We start from the raw sequence: 19,614 nt of genomic DNA on the forward strand, positions 1-19,614 counted from the left end.
CCAAGTAGAGTGTTGGCAAACTCTAGCAAATGCTCCCAGTCAACATCCTGAGAATCTGCAGAGTCCGAAGCAACCTGAGCATAGGAACGATCCTCATGATCCATTGACTCCTCCGAAGTGTGCTTGGTGTGTTTGCCTGCAGGCTGAAAGTCAAGAGCAGTGGGCATCTCTTCATTGCACGAAACCATATCGTCGGGTTCCTCGGTATCAAAGTCCGGACCAAGCGCTACCACCGTTTGGTCTATAAAATCTAGGTCCAGGCCAGCCATGGTGTATCACTGGGTATACCGGTCAGAGGCCGAACGAAGATCTCATGGGAGGCAGCAATGCGCAGGCCGCTCTTCCTCTTTCTCAGGCAAAACGGACCCGGCACTGGACTGACGAAGAAGCTTGGGAAGCGCGTGCGCAGAAACAGACAGCCGCACGTGCGCACGTCCACAGGCAGAGAGGGCCTCGTTCCCTTGCTGGTTCACACTCTCGCACTCGCTATGTGGCAACCCAGATTGGGGCCTGTTGTCACACCCTCGCTGTCAGGCACTGAGGATGACAGAATAGGATAGGGCGATGCAAATCACCACGCCGACGTCAGCAGGGACAGGAGGCTAACGGACAGGCAGGACGCGACATCGCAACCAAGGCGCAGACCCTATGCTGGTGACCTGTCCGTCGCAGAGTAGGGCGACGTAAGCAAGAAGATCGCACGGCAGAAAGACAGCAGGTCGCGGGCTAGGGTTGGGCACGAGGACACGCGCAGGGCGAAACGATGGTCGAAGGCAGCAGACGAGGGTTGGGCGCGATGACACGAGAAGGGCAAAACGTTTGACGAAGGCAGCAGACACGTCCGCTAGACGAGGAAGCAGATCCGCCATCGCCCACGCACTAGACTCCTCACCATCACGATCACGATCTTTGTGCTCTCCAGGTCCGCCATCTCTCTCTCTCTCTCTCTCTCTCTCTCTCTCTCTCTCTCTCTCTCTCGTACTCTCTCTCTCTCTCTCTCTCTCTCTCTCTCTCTCTCTCTCTCTCTCTCTCTCTCTCTCGTACTCTCTCTCTCTCTCTCTCTCTCTCTCTCTCTCTCTCTTTTTTTTTCGTAAAAGGTAATTGTATTAATTACGAAAAAAAATACAAGATTACTGGATTACAAGATACATGATGACACAAAGCCATCATGTGAAGAGGTTTTCTCTTTCTCTCTCTCTCTCTTTTTTCTGATTACAAGATACACGAGGGCCCTTGGCCAACGTGTGGGGAAGCCCCGTAGTAATGCACTGAAAAGGTTACACCAATCATGGCAACGACCCAGAGGCAATTGCCATATGCCACGGATGCAAATCCTCCCGAGGGAGCAAGTCGGAGTGTCGGATGATATCTAGCTGCCAATGCAAGAGCCCTTTAAGCCTGGCAACATGTCGGGGTACGTTAGAGGCCGAATCAAAGAGAAAAGCATTGCGCGTGGTCCAAATGTGCCAGCATCCCCAATATCTGAAAAAGTGAAATAAGATCTTCTCATGCAACTGTGGCGGTGCGGGATACTTCGGGCGCACAAAAACCCAGTCGAAAGGAGTTAGCGAGGATCCCACCACCGCGAGCCAAATGTGCGACAAGAGTGACCAGATATTCTTGGCGAGTGGGCAAGAGAGAAAACGATGTCGGGCCGATTCCGCCGGTGTGGTACAGAAGAAACAATTGCCATTCGAGATGCGACGCTTGGCAAGGGCCGAGGCCAGAGGAAGACCACCAATCATCACCCGCCAAAGAAAAACCTTGCATTTGAAAGGTGTCTTATTTAGCCAGCCCTCCATCAGCGTTTTGTGCCACCATGACAGCGATTTCCGCAGTCCCCAAACAGTGTTAGCTTTCTCTCCCAGCCATTGGTGATCTTGAACAAGAAGATGATACACCTGATTAGTAGAGGCCTTTTCCAGACTCAGGCGGCCTGCAAGGTCCCAGTCCTGCCAAGGGCGATCCACAGTCAAGGCAGGAAAGGGTTGCCGACCCTGAAGCTTCGACGAAAGCTGCTCCCACAAATCACGGTATCCACGCGGGATCTTAAAGAGTCGCCGAGCAGTCCGAAATGATACGAGGACATTGCGAGTGGCAAGGGTAGCATCCGCAACCGACGTCACACCTAAACGGGCCATGCGATTAAATCTTGGTCTGAGTTGATGTTTATCTTCCCATGAAAGGAGTCTCGATACTGCCAACAATTCCAGCTGAAAGGAGTTAGTCTGCAAGCGGTCCCCTACTGGGTGCCAACGGGCCTTTTGGAGCACCACTTTCCAAGAGCCGACCAAGTGCAGTAACAAAGAGGAAGAGGGACTGGAAACACGAGAGTCAGCATTAAGGACATGCCACCAGGAGGCCCGAAGCCGTGTGTTGCCATGGCGGAGCCCGCTGTCCTCAAGAAAATAACGGGCTATGATGGTCCATGGGTGATGATCCACACACATGGCACGAAAAAGGGACCAACGGAGAGCTAACATATGAGTGTGTGCATCCAAAATAGCTCCTCCACCCATGCGCTTAGGGGTACATGCGTGTGACCATGAAATCCAGGAAATGCCGGCCTGCAGTGAATCCTTCTTCCATAGCATGAAACGGATGGGATGAGTGAGGGCCTTCAAAGTAGTAGGCGTCCATGGCAACAAAGGCAGGAAATACGTTAGCATTGGAAGCATGATTGTCTGGGCCACTTTGAGGCGGACATGGAATGGCCACGCTTGCGACTTCCAATACATAAACTTCGCCGCCAATTTTTGTGAAATCCACTCCAGCAGGGCTTTTGGCCGTACAGCCACCCCCAATGGGTATCCAAGATGCCTGACAATGGAGCCACGGGAAACCACCTGGCCTTGCCAGCCTAAGGACTGCAAATCAGGCTCCGTACAACTGAGAATGGCTGACTTAAGGGCATTGATGCGAAGCCCAGAGGCCTGACCAAAGAGTGTCCAAACATCTAATGCCCTTCGAATGTTGTCCCTGTCCGCCTGCAAAATCATAAAGGTGTCATCAGCCAAAGATTGGCTAACGAAGTGCTGACCCAACGGAAGAGACAGCCCGGCCAGCTGAGCAGAGGCTGCCATGGAGGATAACATTGAAAGGACCGGGTGAGTCGCCAGGGCAAAGAAGAGAGGGCTCAAAGGACAACCCTGTCTGACCGAGCGTGCAAGGACAAATGGCTCTGTAACTCCACCATTAAGCATAACTCTGGAGGAAGCCTCAGCACTAATGGTGTAGATCAATCGGGACATTCGGGTACCAAAGTCCATAGCCGACATGAGGTCTGCAATGAAAGACCAATCCACATAATCAAACGCCTTTTCCAAGTCCAATTGGATCAATACCACTTCCTGACCGGAGTGCCGTGCATAGTCAATAGCCATTTGCACATTTAAGATATTATGCAGAATGTTGCGGCCCTTAATGAAACCATATTGGAGAGGATGCACAATAGCTGGAAGGTGCTTGTGGAGCCGATTCGCCAGCACTTTGGAGTAGATTTTATACATGGAGCCCATCAAAGAGATTGGTCTCCAGTGTTGCAACTTTGACGGCGAAGGGACCTTTGGAATTAGTTTGATAAGGCCCTCTTTCCATGAGGAGGGCATGACCCCCGTTTCCCATACCTGCTGAAACATGGCCACCAATGGCTTCACCAACTGCGTGGCCGAGGTCTGAAAGAATTCATTAGTGAGACCATCCCAGCCAGGACTTTTATCGTTCGGCAGGTGCAACAAAACGTCCATAACCTCTTCCTCGCAAATATCCGTCTCCAAAGCGGCTTGCATATCAACTGGAACCTGCTGGCGGACCAGATGATAGAAGACCGAGCGGGCATGCGTAACCTGGCTAGAAGGCGAGGAAGAGGAACCAAGAAGTTCCATAAAATAGTTTGTGCACATATTGACAATGGTCTGTGGATCCGTGACCATGCGACCTTCCGAATCCTGGAGTCTGGTCATATTTTCGCGAGCCGGAGACGCATGCAAGGCGCGAAAGAACTTATGAGACTGGCAGGCGCTATCTTGCATTGTGTCCATCAAGTTGTGCAGCTTGGCCTGTTGATAAGATTTCAACTGAAACACTTGAATAAGATGGGCCAACCGCCTCTCCAGAGACAGCAGAAAATCATCATCAGGGGAATCCAGGAGCAAGGAACGGACCAAAGCCAGTAAGTCTTCTGCTGCATGTCGACGTCGGCGGCAAAGCGAGGCATGATGGATCCCATACTGGCGAGCAACCCGCTGCACATTAGAGAGCAGCCGTGCAAATGAAGGCCAGCCCTCAGAGGCGAAGTCCAATAAGAACCTCTCAATCAGCTGCTGCATATAGCCCTGGAAAATTGAATGCTTCAAATAAGAGGAGTTGAAACGTAAAGGGAGCCTATCCAGGAATTGCACAAAAGGTGCAATAGAGTGTGCCCGCATCTCAAGCTGGAGGGGGAAATGGTCCGACAACGCATATTGCCGCAAGACCTTCATTTCAAGCATCTCGGGAAGAAAATCATCGCCCTGCATGATATACATTCTGTCCAGTCGCGACCAGGTAGTTGCATATTGTGCGGAATGAAAAGTAAACCCTGAAAAAGAAGGGTGAAGCCACGACCAAAGATCTTGCTTGAGCACGTGCAAAGCAAAGGAACTCCACACTCGGCTTTCCGGCGTATCCATTACCGAATGCCCTGAAGTGGACTGAGAAGAGTCAACACACATATTGAAATCTCCCATCAAGAACCCCCTTCGGCCGAGTGACATGGAACCCTGCAAAGTGGACCAAAGATCCCGTCGGGATGCGGGATCATTCGGAGCATAGAGGCCCAGCAGCCATAAAATCTCTCCTTCAAATAAGACTTCGATCACCAGAAAGCGGCCCTGCACATCATTTTTAACAAGGACAGGCTGATATTTCTCATGGACAATCATCAGCACGCCCGAATAGTGCGTAGCATGGGTCCCTGCATAAAACAGACGGAATCCATGACAATCCATCACTTTTCCTGCTTCACCGTGACTTTTGTGCTCAACTGCACACAATACATCCCACTGGTTCTCGTGCAAGACGGTCCACATGGCATGTTGCTTATGGCGAGAGCAAATGCCTCGCACATTCCACGTGGCTATCTTCATGTATCCTCAAAGAAGGAAGTCAGGAACGAGGCACCTGCTGCCTCGATTTCACCTTTTCCGCGAGAGCATCCAGGACACCCTCATCCAGAAAATCAGCCAATACTGCAAAAGAATTCTGGCGACCTGCTTTGGAGGTAGAAGGGAAATCCACTGGCTTGGGAGAGGGGCGGGGATAACGCCGATCCCAGGGTGTAATAACATTTCCTTTGGCATCGAACGCCAGCTTGGCAGGTGGGCCTCTGGGGCCATCGGTATAGGCTCTCCTTGGAGACTGGTTGCGGGGGCCCGACGGGGCCATAGGACGCGCAGCCTGCTGTGAAGTGGCCATTTCTTTCCGGCGCGTATACGTGCGCACGGAATCCTGGGAAGCGGGAGGCCCAGGATCCGCCAGGCCTGCATCCAACTTTTTACCTTTTTTAGGACGTGCCTCAATCCAGTCAGTGCGACGGGAATCCACACTCAGGACCTGTTGTTTGCCTTTATCCATGACATGAGGAGACTGAAGGGCTTCCTGGGGCATGGCATCCAGCACCATGTCGTCCTTGGGCAGCACAACCTGCGCATCCTCCGAAGACGATTGCTTTTCAAGGCATTCGGCCATGAAATGCCCCAATTTACCACATGAAAAGCAGTGGCCCGCAAAGTTACCCCATTTTAGGCGAAAATACAAAGGATGCATGCCCGAACAATTGAGGCGAAGCCACGCGGGCCTTTTCCTGGCCGTGTCCCATAGCATGCATAAACGGTTGCGGTTCATCGCCCTGAGGCTTGGGGGAACCAGCACTGTTCCCACAACTGCCATCGCATCCTTCAACATGGGCCAATAGACCGCCGGACAGTTTTCCACCTCTACCCACACCGGGCATTCGCGTTGAAGCAGACGCTGGAAGTCGGCCATGGGGCGCCATGGCACAACATGAACCAAGCGGCGATCAAAGAATAGCGGCAACTTGGACAGGAGCTCAGCGCGATGCGTTTCCGATTTCAGCAGGACCTCATAAAACCCGCGAGGTCCAAGGAAGATCTCCTCAACAGACTCCCCTTGCAATAGATGGTGCAGCCATTGGCGAATATGCGAAAGCACTGGGATCCTGCCAGTGAAGAAAAGTATAACTGCACGGTCATAGAACACCGAGAAGGAACGCAAGACTGATTTGGGGTCCACCGTGGCTTCCAGCACATCATCCGTTCCCGCAACAGAAAAAGATTCGGTATTATGCTGGACATAATCGCCAAGCAGAGTATTGGCGAAGTCCAGCAAATGCTCCCAGTCGATTTCCTGCGAATCCACAGGATCAGAAGCCACTTGCGCATAGGAGCGTTCCGGAGGACTCATTGGCTCATCAGGCGTATGCTTGGAGCGTTTGCCGGCAGGCGGCTGTTCAGAACTCGGCGGCAACTCCTCCGTGCATGGCACCATATCTTCCGGCTCCTCTGCATCGGAATCAGGGCCAAGGGCTGCCACCGTCCGGTCAAGAAAATCCAAATCCAGGCCAGCCATACTGCTGTCTTCACACAGAGGGCGAGCTCTCTCTCTCTCTCTCTCTCTCTCTCTCTCTCTCTCTCTCGTTCTCTCTCTCTCTCTCACTCGCTCTGCAGGTCCCGCAGACCTGCGACAGGCGTAGCAACGGCAGGTACAGACGGGCGCAGCAACGGCAGGTACAGACAGGTTCAGCGGAGCTGCTGAGTGTGTGGCCGTCGGACGACAAGCTGGCTGTTGAGTGTGTAGCCGTCGGGCGACAGGCTGACACAGGCAATCGACAAGACTTCTAGGTGACAGGCAACAACCCACAAGCGGAAGGCAGGATCACGACAAGTCCAACGTGGACCACAGCAGGTCCACCGTGGACCACAGCAACAGTCGGGCAGCACCAGCAATGACCAGCGGCAAGTGACATCTGCAAGGAGTCGAGGCGTGACAGGCGAGACGGAGCCGCGACCACCGCACGACCCACGTGTGACGGACAGGCGACGCGCGTCAAACGGCAGCCGGCATCATCCCGTCGCGTTCTTTTTTTTCGTAAATCCCGTCGCCTCTCTCTCTCTCTCTCTCTCTCTCTCTTCTCTCTCTCTCTCTCTCTCTCTCTCTCTCTTTCTGTGTCTCTCTCTCTCACAAAGCCAGAATTGTAAATGAGGTTTTCCCTGGTCTAGGACCTTAAGCCCTCACTGGCCTGCCCTGCCCTAGCCTTTCGAATCACTCGACCTTCGACTCCGAGACATTTGAGCACTCTTTTGTTTTCATTTTCCCCTGTTATTGCCCTATTTAGAATTGTTTACAGCAGTGAACTTCAAGCTTCCCTCTCTGATTTCTTCTACCTTTCCTACTCTAAATGCGACAAAGATCAGAAGCAGGATACTGAATGGATTTCTCCTACTCAACCAATTATCAAAAACCAAAAATACTTACTTGTAGCACGGATTAAAACCCAAAACCTTCTATCTATCTCAAACTCCGGTTCAAGGACGAAAGCTTTACTTCGATGCTCGATTTGAAGCTCGCAAACGCTCAAGCTTGAATCCGTTGGTCCCGATAACGGAACCAAAATGTAGAGGCAAGCGCAAGCTCAACTGCCAAGACCCACAGACCGCTTATTGTTCAAACGTTTCAAGCAAGCACTAATAGCTACCTCTCACATTGTCGACGTGCTATCCCTCTCTCCGAGTTAGTGTAGTGAGCTTACCTTGATACCTGATTGAGTTGCTTTCTCTCTCAAGCACTCCGATAGCTCCACGATTCTTGATGCAAGCTCAAGCATCCTCAAACCTCCACCTCCAAGCTCCATTCTCCATAGTTGCACGTGAGACAAGAGAATAGAAGGAAAGAGGAGAGAAAAAGAAGAGAATAGATGGTAGAGAGCTTCATCTCCTTGATCCCTCACCCTCACACACTCACTCCCTCACACTCTCACACTCCCTCCCTCAAGCACACACAAGTAAGCAAAGCGAAGAAAAGGAGAGAAGAAGAAGAGTCCACTTTGCCACACACCAAAGAATGAGCTCTCATTCATCTTTTGAACTTTATATACAAATCCCTAAATCCCATTTGGGCGGTCATCACCTTTTTACATGGCCGGCTAGGCCCTTTTTTTTCCATTGTTCTCCTAATCTTCCTAGCTTTCTATTGCCCCTCTACATTTACAATTTGCACAAGTCAGAGCCCAATATTCTTAAAATAAATCATAGTTCGCCTTGCGCTCTTTTACAAAAGTATTGACTTGCACTTTTTCTTGAGTGCCTCCTTGATTTAGGACTTTTTGGCACTTCTTGTGTTTCCCGATTTTTCTTGGCATGCCTTCATTCTTCATTCCACTTTTGCCTTATCCCTCTCTTCTACTTTAGATTTTCTGGATTTTCCGCCTTGTTCGTTTGAGGGTTAATAGCAGCTAAGCTTGGAAGTGATGGAACTCAGAGCCTTGTTCGTGGCTATCAGCTTGAAAAGAGACTGTCGTGTGGTACAAGCCACTAGGTTGTGCCTCATCACAAGTAATCACTAAACCAGTTTAAGAGTTAAGGACCTTAAGTATGGTTGCTATGAAGAAGACTACTAAATCCATATGGCAAAGTTGCTGAACGGATAATAAGTTCACCCCTAGCTAGGGAACAAAGTATACATCATCCGACGTAGCACGATCCAAGACCTGGTTAGTGGCAAAACTGACACTATTGTGAGCTTGAATTGTGACCAAGGAGTTGTTCCCAACTTGGATGTGCCCAGTTATAGGGGCTCAAGAAATGAAAATATCCTCAGTGGGATCATATGATGGGTAGCTCCACTCTCCACAATCCAAGGAGTAACTGAAGTACTCGATTGTGACGAGTAGGCCTTTGTAGTCACCTCATTAGGAGGCAACTTACTGATGTGAAGGAGATTGGCATTCTCAAATATCTCTATGGAGACGATGTGGGCCTTTGCAGGCCAATCAAACAAGCCCTCTAGCATTGAGAACATTGTCATTTGTGATGGCTAACTAGTGACAGTATGGGTCTGGCCTTGCCATTGCCCTTGCCAAGGGTTGCCACCACCATGTCTCCCTTGTTGGGGGTTGCCTGAGTGAGGGGCGGGGATCTGAGTCTCAGCTTTTGATGATATGCCTCTTGCCTTTGATCAGCGCTCCTCTTCAAAGTGGCCACCAGCCTTCTGACAATGCTGACAATACTAATTTTTCTTCGATACATTCTACCACTCAGGTTTTAGAGGTAACTAGGAGGTTCCTTGGGTCTTACTAGTTTGATTTGATTTTGGTTTTGAGTTTGTTTCTTATTTTGATTGGAAATTTGATTTTGGTTACCCTTTCCTTGTTGCCCCTTCTAAGAAGAAGCAACAAGAGCCCTCTCTGTAGAGGTCAAACTATGAAACTAATTGAACTTGTTTCTTTTGAAGCCCTCTCTATAGAGCCCCCATGGTAGAGAACTCGTTGAGAAGGCGTCGATACACAGTCAACTTGACCTTCAAGTCATCACAATCAATGATTTTAAAGTTTTGGAGCTCATCATCCAAATTGATACGACAGGTTCTATCCCGACCCACATAGTGGTCAGTTAAGTGTGCCCAACGCTCAGATACTAAGTCAAAGTGCTAAATCTGTGAATGAAATTCAGGTAATAGACCTTGCATTATTTAACATTTAATGAAATTCAGGTAATAGACCTTGCATTAGCTCAACAACAGCAGAGGCATTCCTAGCCTTCCATGAGCGGACAACCTCATATGAAACAAATATGGGATCAGGTTAGGGTTCCAACTCCTACACAAGATCCCATAGGTTGTGTGAGTCAAGGACATGTCTCATCAAGTTGGACCAAGTAGTGAAGTCTGACCCGTTAAAAGGAGTCTTATCATTGAAGGCATGTTTGGTTGATGAGGAAGAATAAGCATGAATAAGAATGAGGTGGTGGAGTGGTATAAGTAGGAGGGGGAGGTGGGTAGGCAAAAATAGCCTGATAATGTCCAATGGGTGCCAATTGAGGCAGAGGCGCTAAAAGATGGATGTTTCCATAAAGCGCTAGTGGAGATGGAGGCATTGGGACACGTAAGCCCTGTCCAATGGTCAAGTGGCGCATAGCAAATTGACCAAAAGGTCCACTATGTAATGCCACAGAGAAAAACTATGGTACCATAGAGCCAAACGGTGGTACCAAATTGATCCATACTCGGTTAGGGCTAGGTGGCATTCCCAAGCTGTGAAAGACCAGAAGGCCCACTAGGTAATGCCATAGAGACAAACTGTGGTACCAAACTAATCCACACTCAATGAGGGCTAGGTTGCATTCCGAAGCTGTGAAAAACCCAAAGTTGTGGGGATGAGAGGATGAATCTCCATCATGGAGACACCACCCGCCAAGTGGAGGCCCTAAAAGGCATGCCTAAAGGTGAAGGACCCCCCTAGTGTGATGTGCGAAGGCATGAAACGTGCACTTAATGGAGGTTGAAAGGAGAGTGTAGTGGAACTAATGGGTAGGATGGATGGGAGAATAAATGGATTTGTCATTTGTGTAGATGTGGAAAATGTGTTAGGTTCTTTTGTCCATTAAATGCAAAAGATGAAAAAGATGAATCACCAAAATCATATTGACCATGAGATGTAAAATCTGAATTAAAATATAAAGGAGCACTCATCATAGATTCTTCCAATTTTTGTTTACGTCTTCTTGAGTTCAAAAAGAAAAATATATCCTCTTCAAGGCTTATGAACCAATACTTGGTATGAAGAGTTCCTTCATCCTGAGCATCACCAATATCTTATGGGAAAAAGAAAGTAAAATCAAAATATTGTGAAGTAGTAACACGTGTATCTAACATAGGAGTGAATGAAGGTGGAGAAGTGTGTGTAAAAGATAAAAGAGGTAAGGATGGAAATGATGGTGGTAGAGAGGAAAATGGTTTGTACTCCATGCCAATTTCCATGTTAGAATGGCCAATTCTTTGTGGAGCTTCCATCCTTTGTGCAAAATCATTAGATTGGTGTACCGAATCTGAAGGGGAAAACTCAAATTTACCATCAATTTGTTGTTGAGCAGGATACATGAGAATGAGATTGTATGCGGTTCATGAAATCTCATATGTGAAGCCCACTCCATTGCATGTCTCAATGTGCTAGGCTCGGAAGCATCATGATGATGTGGTGAAGATGTGTTCGAAGTCACCTTGTCCTCCTATTGTTCTTGCTTCTTATGAAGGGCTTTCAAATCAAAGACCAAGTTTTCGTGGAAGAGAACCTTGCTCAGATAGAGTGTGAAGAAATACCCTAATGCAAAAACATAAATGAAAGTGTATGACAAAGCATAAACTCAAAAGAACACAATTAGGATTAGGGTAATTCAGAGACAATGAACACAGTAGAAATCTAAATGAATGACTGAATACTAAATATACAATGCTCATGCAACAAACAACCGTACAAGAACGAAAATTGTACCTTGAACTCTCATGTCTCAAGGATTGAGGCAGAGGTGTTGAGCAAGAGTATGTTGTACTCCTAACAAAAAAATGCAGCAAGGTAGTCTCCAAATGTTAGACAATAGCAAATGCAGCAATGTGTGGTGTTGGATCAGTGTCGGATAGGCAGAGGAGAGAGAAAATTGCAAACATAGCAAGCTAATGATGACATGACAAGCTAACGGCAGCAAAAACACAAGTACGATTATGTGGCTTGCTAAAGGGAGTAAAACACTAGTATGATGATGTGGCAGTCCAAACAGCAACCACAGATCACAAACGCGGTAGTTCAGAAGATCACCAGCTATAGATGATGTGGCTGATCAGAAGACAGAGCAAAAATCGACGTAGACTACACAATGGAGTCTGGAAATAGGCGCATGATGGATATAGATAGCAATGGGCAACTTCAGCTGGGATGTCCTCCGTGGATGAGGTGTGGGCAGCAAAGCTAGAGGGCTTGAAACCTGCAAAAACGAGATTGAGCTGAATGGAGGGTAGCGCACCATTTTAAAACTCTCTCAAACCATGCACCATTTTAGGGTTTTCATTAATTAAGCATTTTTTGGGCTATTTAAGAGCCTAATTCAGCATGTAATGCTTATGTTAGCTCAATAGCCACCACTTTCTACTACTTATGGCTTAACCAAGAGATGGGAGCTATGCTCAAGAAAAAGAGGTAGCCGCCGTGGAAACATGGAGTATCGAGATCTCCTACCCAATCAAAATCAATGTAACCCTACAAGTATAAACCATAACCATATGCCAAACCATAAGAATAGGTACACCGAAGATATCTCAAAATATGTAAATAGGAAGTCCAATGTGACATCCTAGGTATAGTGAAACACTAACTAAGCAAGCTAACTGAGTATACTAAATTTGGTCTAGTATAAATCAATCAAAGAAGCTTCCCAACAACAAAGCTACGGTATGCTCATCAAAGGGCTAACGAAGAGCATCCTTGGATAAGTGAACTATGGGATCAAGAGGTGTGGCCATAGGCCGTGTCTGATCTGTGCAATATTGTTTCACCAAAATTGAAGACCGTACTTCTACTATGACACAAAAATACAACCCTCAAATCAAATTATCTCCATTTTCCAAAAAGGAGACAACTGCAATCATCTCAAATGTGGCACTAAGTTGGGCCTTAATTTCTGCTATGGCAATAGAATCTGAGCCAATGATAAGTACGTCATCTACGTATAGTAGGATGTTGTTGATCCCCTCCTAAGTGATACGGACATACAAGTTTGGATCATAAGGGATAGAATGATATCCTAAGTGCTAAGGAACTTGTCCATCCTCTGGAACCAAGACCACGGTGCTTGCTTCAGCCCATAGATGGCTTTCCCAAACAAAAAACCTTGTCTTTTCAGTCAGCAAAATGAAATCTAGGTGGCTGCTCCACATAGACTTTCTTCTCTAGATAATTATTCAAAAAGGCACTTTTGACATCCATCTGGTAGATCAGCCAACCGTGATGAGTGACTAGCGTGGCCAACAAATGGAATGATCCCAACCACGCAGTAGGGACAAAGGTCTCTTCATAGTCAATACCTTGCTTTTGTCAAAACTCTTGCATGATGAGGCAAGCCTTATACTTGTCTAAAGTCCCATCAACTTTTAGCTTTGTCCTAAACATCCACTTGGTTGTGATGGCTTTCTTATACTCGGACGATCCACTAAGGTCCAAGTCTCATTTAGGTCAATACTCTCTAGCTCCTTTTCCATGGCCTCACATCATTGGGAATGCTGAAGAGCCTCCTACCAACTTTTCGGCTCAGAATGTGCTATGTAGTTTGTTATAAACAAAGATGTAAATGAACCCTGAGAAGCCAGGTAAATCTTCTAGGGCCCTCCGAAGTGGAATTTGATGGAAGGATGAATCTAGCATGGTCTGTTGGTACCAGCAAGGTAATGAGTCTCGTGGCAAAGGGGACCTAGGGATTGAAGAATCTACGGGAAGGTCAAAGAGTAGGCAGCATACTAAGCTTAGAAGGCACTATCTCCAATGGTATATATTGAGGAACCACCTTGAAGGCCGGTGCAAAAGGCTGCACAATATCTCTCTCATAAAAAACTCCCTTCATACGATCACCTTGTTTGTCCAAGGATTGAACAAAGAATAGGCTTTTGCCTCAAAAGGAATACCCTACAAAAATAAGGAGATCAATGTGAGATCCTAAAGGATGTGCCTATGTTGATCCCCTAGTGTAGTTTATAATGACACATGTGATGATTGAAATGAAGAAGTGAATGATGGAAATGGAAATGCACTGGAAGAAGAGGGTGAAATAGGTGGGAATGAGAAATGTGGTGTGGAAGGAATAGTGAATGTGTAAAAATGAGATGAAGAAGTACCAGCTCAAAATAGCCTTGAGAAGTAGTAAATGAATTTGAAGGAAAAGATTGAGAAGGAAGACTTACAAGAGATTCTTTCATCTTTTGCTTACCTTCTCTTGAGTTCATGTAAAAGTGTTTGTCTTCCTCAGGACTCTTCATCAAGAGTATCTCCCATACCATGCCCAAAAGAGGAATCAATTTCAATATATTGAGAAGTAGAAATAAGCATACCTGACACAGAATTAGAGAAGAGATACGAAGGAAGAGGTGTGTACTTTGTGCAGTTTTCCACATGAGGATAGCTAGTCCTTAGTGGGAATTCCCTCATTCATGCATAGTCAGTAGACCAATGCACTGAATCTAAAGGAAACTCAAGTTTACCTTCAATCTATCATCGAGCTCGATGCATCAAAACAAGGTTGTACTCAACTTGAGTGATCTCATAAGGTCTTTGGGCTCTATGGTAGTCCAATATCTCTCCTCCCATGCCAGAACTTTGCAGGGCAAGCTGCAAGACTCATTCCTACTCATTTCTTGACGTGCTTAGTTTAGGAGATTGAAGTGATGGTGTTGTGTTCGAAGTCATCATCCCTTTTGTTGTTCTTGGTTCTGAGAAGAGCTTTTAGGTGAAGAACCTAGGTTTCTTTAAAGAGTACTTGGCTCTAATACCATGTAAAGAAATGCCCTAACAGAAAAACCCAAATATAACCGTACAACAAAGCATAGACTAATAGCAAAACAGAGTTAATGCTCAATGTAGCGGACACGCTACGTAGTGATGAGTGTCGAATATCGGACCTCAAACTCTCGTGTCTCAAGGATTGAGACAAAGATAATTAGTTGGAGAGTGTGTCATACTCTACTGGATCCCGAAACATAGCACGGCAGCATCTAAAGTTGTCTTGCAGGAGGAAATGCAGAAGGGTACGGCTAGATCAATGTCAGGCAAAGAGGAGGCTGAAAACAGCAAACCCAATTCCAAATGATGGCATGGCAGCAAAACGCAGCATACAAGGGATTGAACGGCAGCAAATGGTCAAAACGCAGCAATTTGATTCGTGTTTGAGACTTGGCAGCAGGTGGCTGGTGTAAACACAGACTGGCGTGCAGCCGTCAGCAATGGGTGATAGCTCCTAGCTGGTGTAGCCAGGTTGGAATGGAAGTACAGGGTGATGATGATGAACAGCTCTAACTGAGATATCCTCCACGAACGATGTGTGGACATTGAAGCTTTACCACCTGCAAATTGCATAAACAAGATTGGGCTGAATGGAGGGCAGCATGTCTATTTATGGAAATTTTGGATCCTCCCAAATTAGGGTTTGCATGTGGGACACAAACACTCCCTAGGATCGCATTGCTTTTAATAAAGTTCGGTAATTTTCATTAATTAAGCGTGTTTCAAGGCTGTTTTAAAGAAGTTAATGCCATTTTAGCTCAACATTTACTCGCTTGGGACTGCCCATACTAAGGATCGCCCGCATCATGTGCTAGTTAATGCGGCATAAGACTAGTGACTCTAACTATCATGTGCTAAGTCCATTGTGACTCTGTGTGTGTGACCTCAATCTCTCACGTGCACCCAAAGAGCAATCTTGGACAAGAACTCTCAAAGCTAAGGGCTGAAGAGTCTTCATTGTATAGCCAAAGCTCTACCACCAAAAGAGAGGCTTTACAAGTAAATCTATTCTCCAACAAGTGGGAGAAGTAAATGCCACATGCCTTCTCTGATCTACATAGCACCCAAGCTCCTCCAATAGTACATTGTGGGCATCTACATGCACAATATGACTCAAGTACACAAGCTGGCCTGATAAGAGCTCTTTATCATCCATGATGGTGCGTGACTTGTAGACCAGACACACCAAAGCTGAAAAAGCATCCATTCGCTTATGCATCCATTTTCATCTCATCTCTGCTATATCAATGAGACATATACACACAGTCAATGTAACCAATGTGTAAGCCACATCTCTACCAATATTGCTCTAAAGAAGTGAAAAAGAAGCCCATGGTAAACCCCTCATAATCGCCCATGTGCAAGATCCTATAAAAAGGAGTCATTGCATTAACAATAGCAGGAACCTTCCACCAAAACTCTTCATTTAGGCACAAGTGCTACATAGTTGTGGCCTCTTGTGTCTCATGCTCATTCATGATGGCGGGCGAGTTGTAGGCTAGATGCACCAAAGCTGAAAAGGCATATATGGGCTTATGCATACATTTCCATCTCCTCTTTGCTATATCAATGAGGTGTGGACACACTGTCTCTATAACCACTGTGTAAGCCCACACCTCCACCAATGCTACTCTAAAGAAGTGAATGAGAAGCCCCATGGTAGACCCCTCATAATTATTTGCCCATGCACAACATCCTATAAAAGGGAGTCACCGCATTAACAATACCATGAACCTTCCACCAAAACTCTTCATTTAGGCATAAGTGCTACATGGATTTAGCCTCCTTTGTCTATGCTCATTCCACTCGTTCCATAGAGTGAACACCATTGTCTAGTGAAGGGCAAACCACATCTCATAAAGGCACTCCAAAAGTAACCACATGAAAGGAAACCAAGTCAAAGAAGGCTTGTTCCACTGAAGCTTGCTATGCTTGTGAAACATTGCAAGCACATTACCTTTATTGTGAAGAAAGTGACGACTTATGTAGCTTTAAGCACCACCCTCTTTACTCCTTTGAGCTTCCCAATGTCCTTCATTAGCAAGTCAAGACAATGACTTGCACATGGAGTCCATAAAATTGTGGGAAACTTGCTTCAAGCAAGCAGCCCATGCGTTGACAATTGAATGCATTGCCAATAACAACTTGCTCCACATTTGAGGGGCCCATCTACTTGCACAATACTTCACATACACACACAAAGTTGAGCTTTCTAAGATTCAAGAGAAAGAGAGGCTTGGGAGGAGATACTTAATAGCTTAAGCAAGTAACAAATTTAGAAACACAATACATAACTCAAAGATGGCTTGTCAAATGTGGTGGTAGAAGAACACGCGTATCATTTTTCTCTCCCTCTTGCTAGTGTGCCTATGGCCCACCAAAAAGTATGTGCCAAGCGGACAAGACACAAGTATATTGATGATGCCCCATTTCCTTCGGTTGCTCCATCTGTCAGTGAGAATGGAGCTACCATACTTTGTCCATGGTAGCTCAGATAGGGTTGAGAGGTCTATCAATCCTCTCCTTTTCATTGTCATTGTAGGTGACAAATGCACCCACATTGACAATGGCTTTTACTATCTTCTTCCATTGCTCTTTGGTTAGTTCCCTGCAATAGGGCTCTGTCATTAGTGTAGTCAACATCAATCAACTCTTTGGTTTAGGCTTCTAGAAGCTTTGGACATTGCCAAGAAAAGGAAAAGATTGCAGGTAATCTTTGCAGCAATCCCTCTTTGAAAATAATTTGTTAGTTTAAACAGTCTAGGGTCCCAATCATCCATGTAGGGGGCAGTAAAGTGAAACAAGAATTTCTTCATGTCCTCTGTTCTCCTCTTGATTCATCTAAATATATTTGTCTTCCATCTTTATTCTAAAGGTTTTTGTGCTTAATTTGAGCACAGCTCATTGTATGGCATCTTTCTATTGCTTGCCAATTTTGATCTCTAGTACCACCAGGGGAATACTGGATAGTGCTCCGAATGGACTCACCCTAATGGATGCTGTAAAGAATTACTGGAAAGCATTTTCTGTCAAATCTTGTATTTAAGCTCTTGCTTCACACTATCTACTGGGAGAGCTATAGGCAATTATTTTCTATTGAAAGATTTCAGGCTATGTGTTGAGAGAGTGTCAGAGTGACAATAGAAAAGGTTACACTTGCAATAATTGCGTACTGCGATTACAGAGCATTCAGCATTTCCCAGTGAGTTGTAAGTGGTTACTTATCAAGAACAATAATCAGGATTATGTGGGGTTCAAATTGCAGGTTCTAGTCGCATCCAATGCTAATATTGGAGGTCCAGGAACAGCGGCAGCAATGGCCACCTGTTGTGGTTGGAGAGATCTGGTCAGGACTTTTTCTCCCTTTTTTGGGCCGTAGCAGGCCTTTCATTTTAATTGTGTTTCCTTGCTGAATGCTTACAAAGTACTGACATCAGGTGAAGGCAGCAGTTCTGGTTGGAACTCTTGGCTACACAATAGGGACTGCAATTGGATGTCTCATCGGTGTGCATATACTTCAATTTGTGAAGTAGATAATCAGTCTCAATGCCTCCAAGCAGACTTTTGCTGGATTCTCCATGCTGTACACCAAAAGGTAGTTCATCTCCTTCAATCTGAGGTCCTAAGTATACTTAATACAGCTTATCTTGCAGGAAATCAAGCTTAGGCTGGGTTCAAACTCAGCATGGGAAAAAAAGGGAAGGGGTGTTAAACCAATGTGTGTACTTTGCATTTGAAAGCAAGAGGGTGGTTCCCACCACCACTTCTACTGGGCTACCACCGCACACCCTTGAAAGGAAAAATTGGCAGATGGAAGATGTTCTACTTTATGAGTGGCAAAATTCAATTCAACAAAAACTGTGTATAAACTTTGGTGATTGGTTGCTTTTAAATAATGAAAAATATATTTCCATGCACTTCTGCCATCGCTAGTGTGAACACCTATGGTAGATGTTCTCCAATTGCTAAAACTTCCACCACCATAGTGTGTGAACCCAACCTTAGTATGATTATGATCTAAATTATCAAAGAGCTGTCTTCTTTGGTCTCCAGCAAAATTCTGCAGAGCAGCAAATGAAAAAGTAAGTAATCACATCAATAGAAGTTGTTTTCTGGCTTTAAATCCAGTATAGCCAACGCAAGATGTTATATGTAGATCTTGCATTAGAATCTTACACATTCCCATGCACACGTAGGAGGCCTCCTTGACAAGTAATTTAAAAAATATCACATATTCTTTTCACATTCGCAAAGTGTCTACCCAGCACTCTGGCCATTCAAAGGGGATTTTGAGGTCATTATTTGAGGGATTATAAGATTGCCAGCCAATTAGGTGGATATCTACTAACCCCTTTACCCTAGTCACACGGTGTATATTTCGTGTATATTTGGATAATCTCACTGACTGGTGAGGTGGTGGGTGTGCGCTCGTGCACGTGCAAGTAGGAGAAGTGGGAGATGATTCTAATACCAAATTGTTGAAGCTACATATGGTGTGTGTCCCACAATTGAAGACCCAATTAGTGGTAGGATAGTGGCCTTAACAGCCGCCTTAAGTTATTGAGGTGGGGAAAGGGGCTGGGTAGCTAGAGATAAAGCCAACTAATCAAACCATTGGGGATCTCTACACTTGAGGACCCTTGAGTAAAGTAGTTATGAGTGTTTGCCCATTATGGTTGGAGCATTTTCTCTATTTTTTGTTCTTTTGATTTTTTTTTAATGATATCTATGATTAAGGGAGAGGCTTCAATTTGGGATAGGAAACTCTTGCTCAAGGAGTACTTCATTACTAACTACTACAGCTCAATGAATGACTCAGAAAAGGACAAGTGCAATAAGTGAACCTGTAGTCAACTATATCCTCTAGCACAATGACATAATAAGATGGAAGGAGGAGATCTTGGAGAAGTTGTGCCATTATTGCACAATATATGCCTATGTTCACATCAAACAACAATGGTGATAGGCTATATTCATATAGGGGGTATTTGTTTCAGTACTCTTACAAGTAGCTATACATAGTT

At 45.8% G+C, this 19,614-nt stretch overlaps 1 protein-coding gene across 6 annotated transcripts in view; it reads left to right on the forward strand.

Annotated features, from left to right (window-relative positions):
- Nucleotides 1-18,631, forward strand: part of LOC148024831 (uncharacterized) — a 294,466-nt gene extending 275,835 nt beyond the window's left edge. Inside the window, exons 11-12 of one of the 6 annotated variants that reach the window (XM_087694490.1) lie at nt 17,856-17,936; nt 18,028-18,626. In XM_087694490.1, the coding sequence (XP_087550616.1) occupies nt 17,856-17,936; nt 18,028-18,123 (177 nt within the window). In that variant the 3' untranslated portion in view covers nt 18,124-18,626. Of the gene's footprint in view, nt 1-17,855; nt 17,937-18,027 lie in introns of those variants that run through there. The other 5 variants (XM_087694487.1, XM_087694486.1, XM_087694488.1 and 2 more) reach the window with 5 other exon arrangements.
- Nucleotides 18,632-19,614: the final 983 nt, after the last annotated feature.

The sequence above is a fragment of the Lygodium microphyllum genome, chromosome 15, assembly GCF_053477565.2.
Source record: "Lygodium microphyllum isolate KBCC chromosome 15, Lygodium_microphyllum_v1.1.10, whole genome shotgun sequence".
NCBI classification, from domain to species: domain Eukaryota; kingdom Viridiplantae; phylum Streptophyta; class Polypodiopsida; order Schizaeales; family Lygodiaceae; genus Lygodium; species Lygodium microphyllum.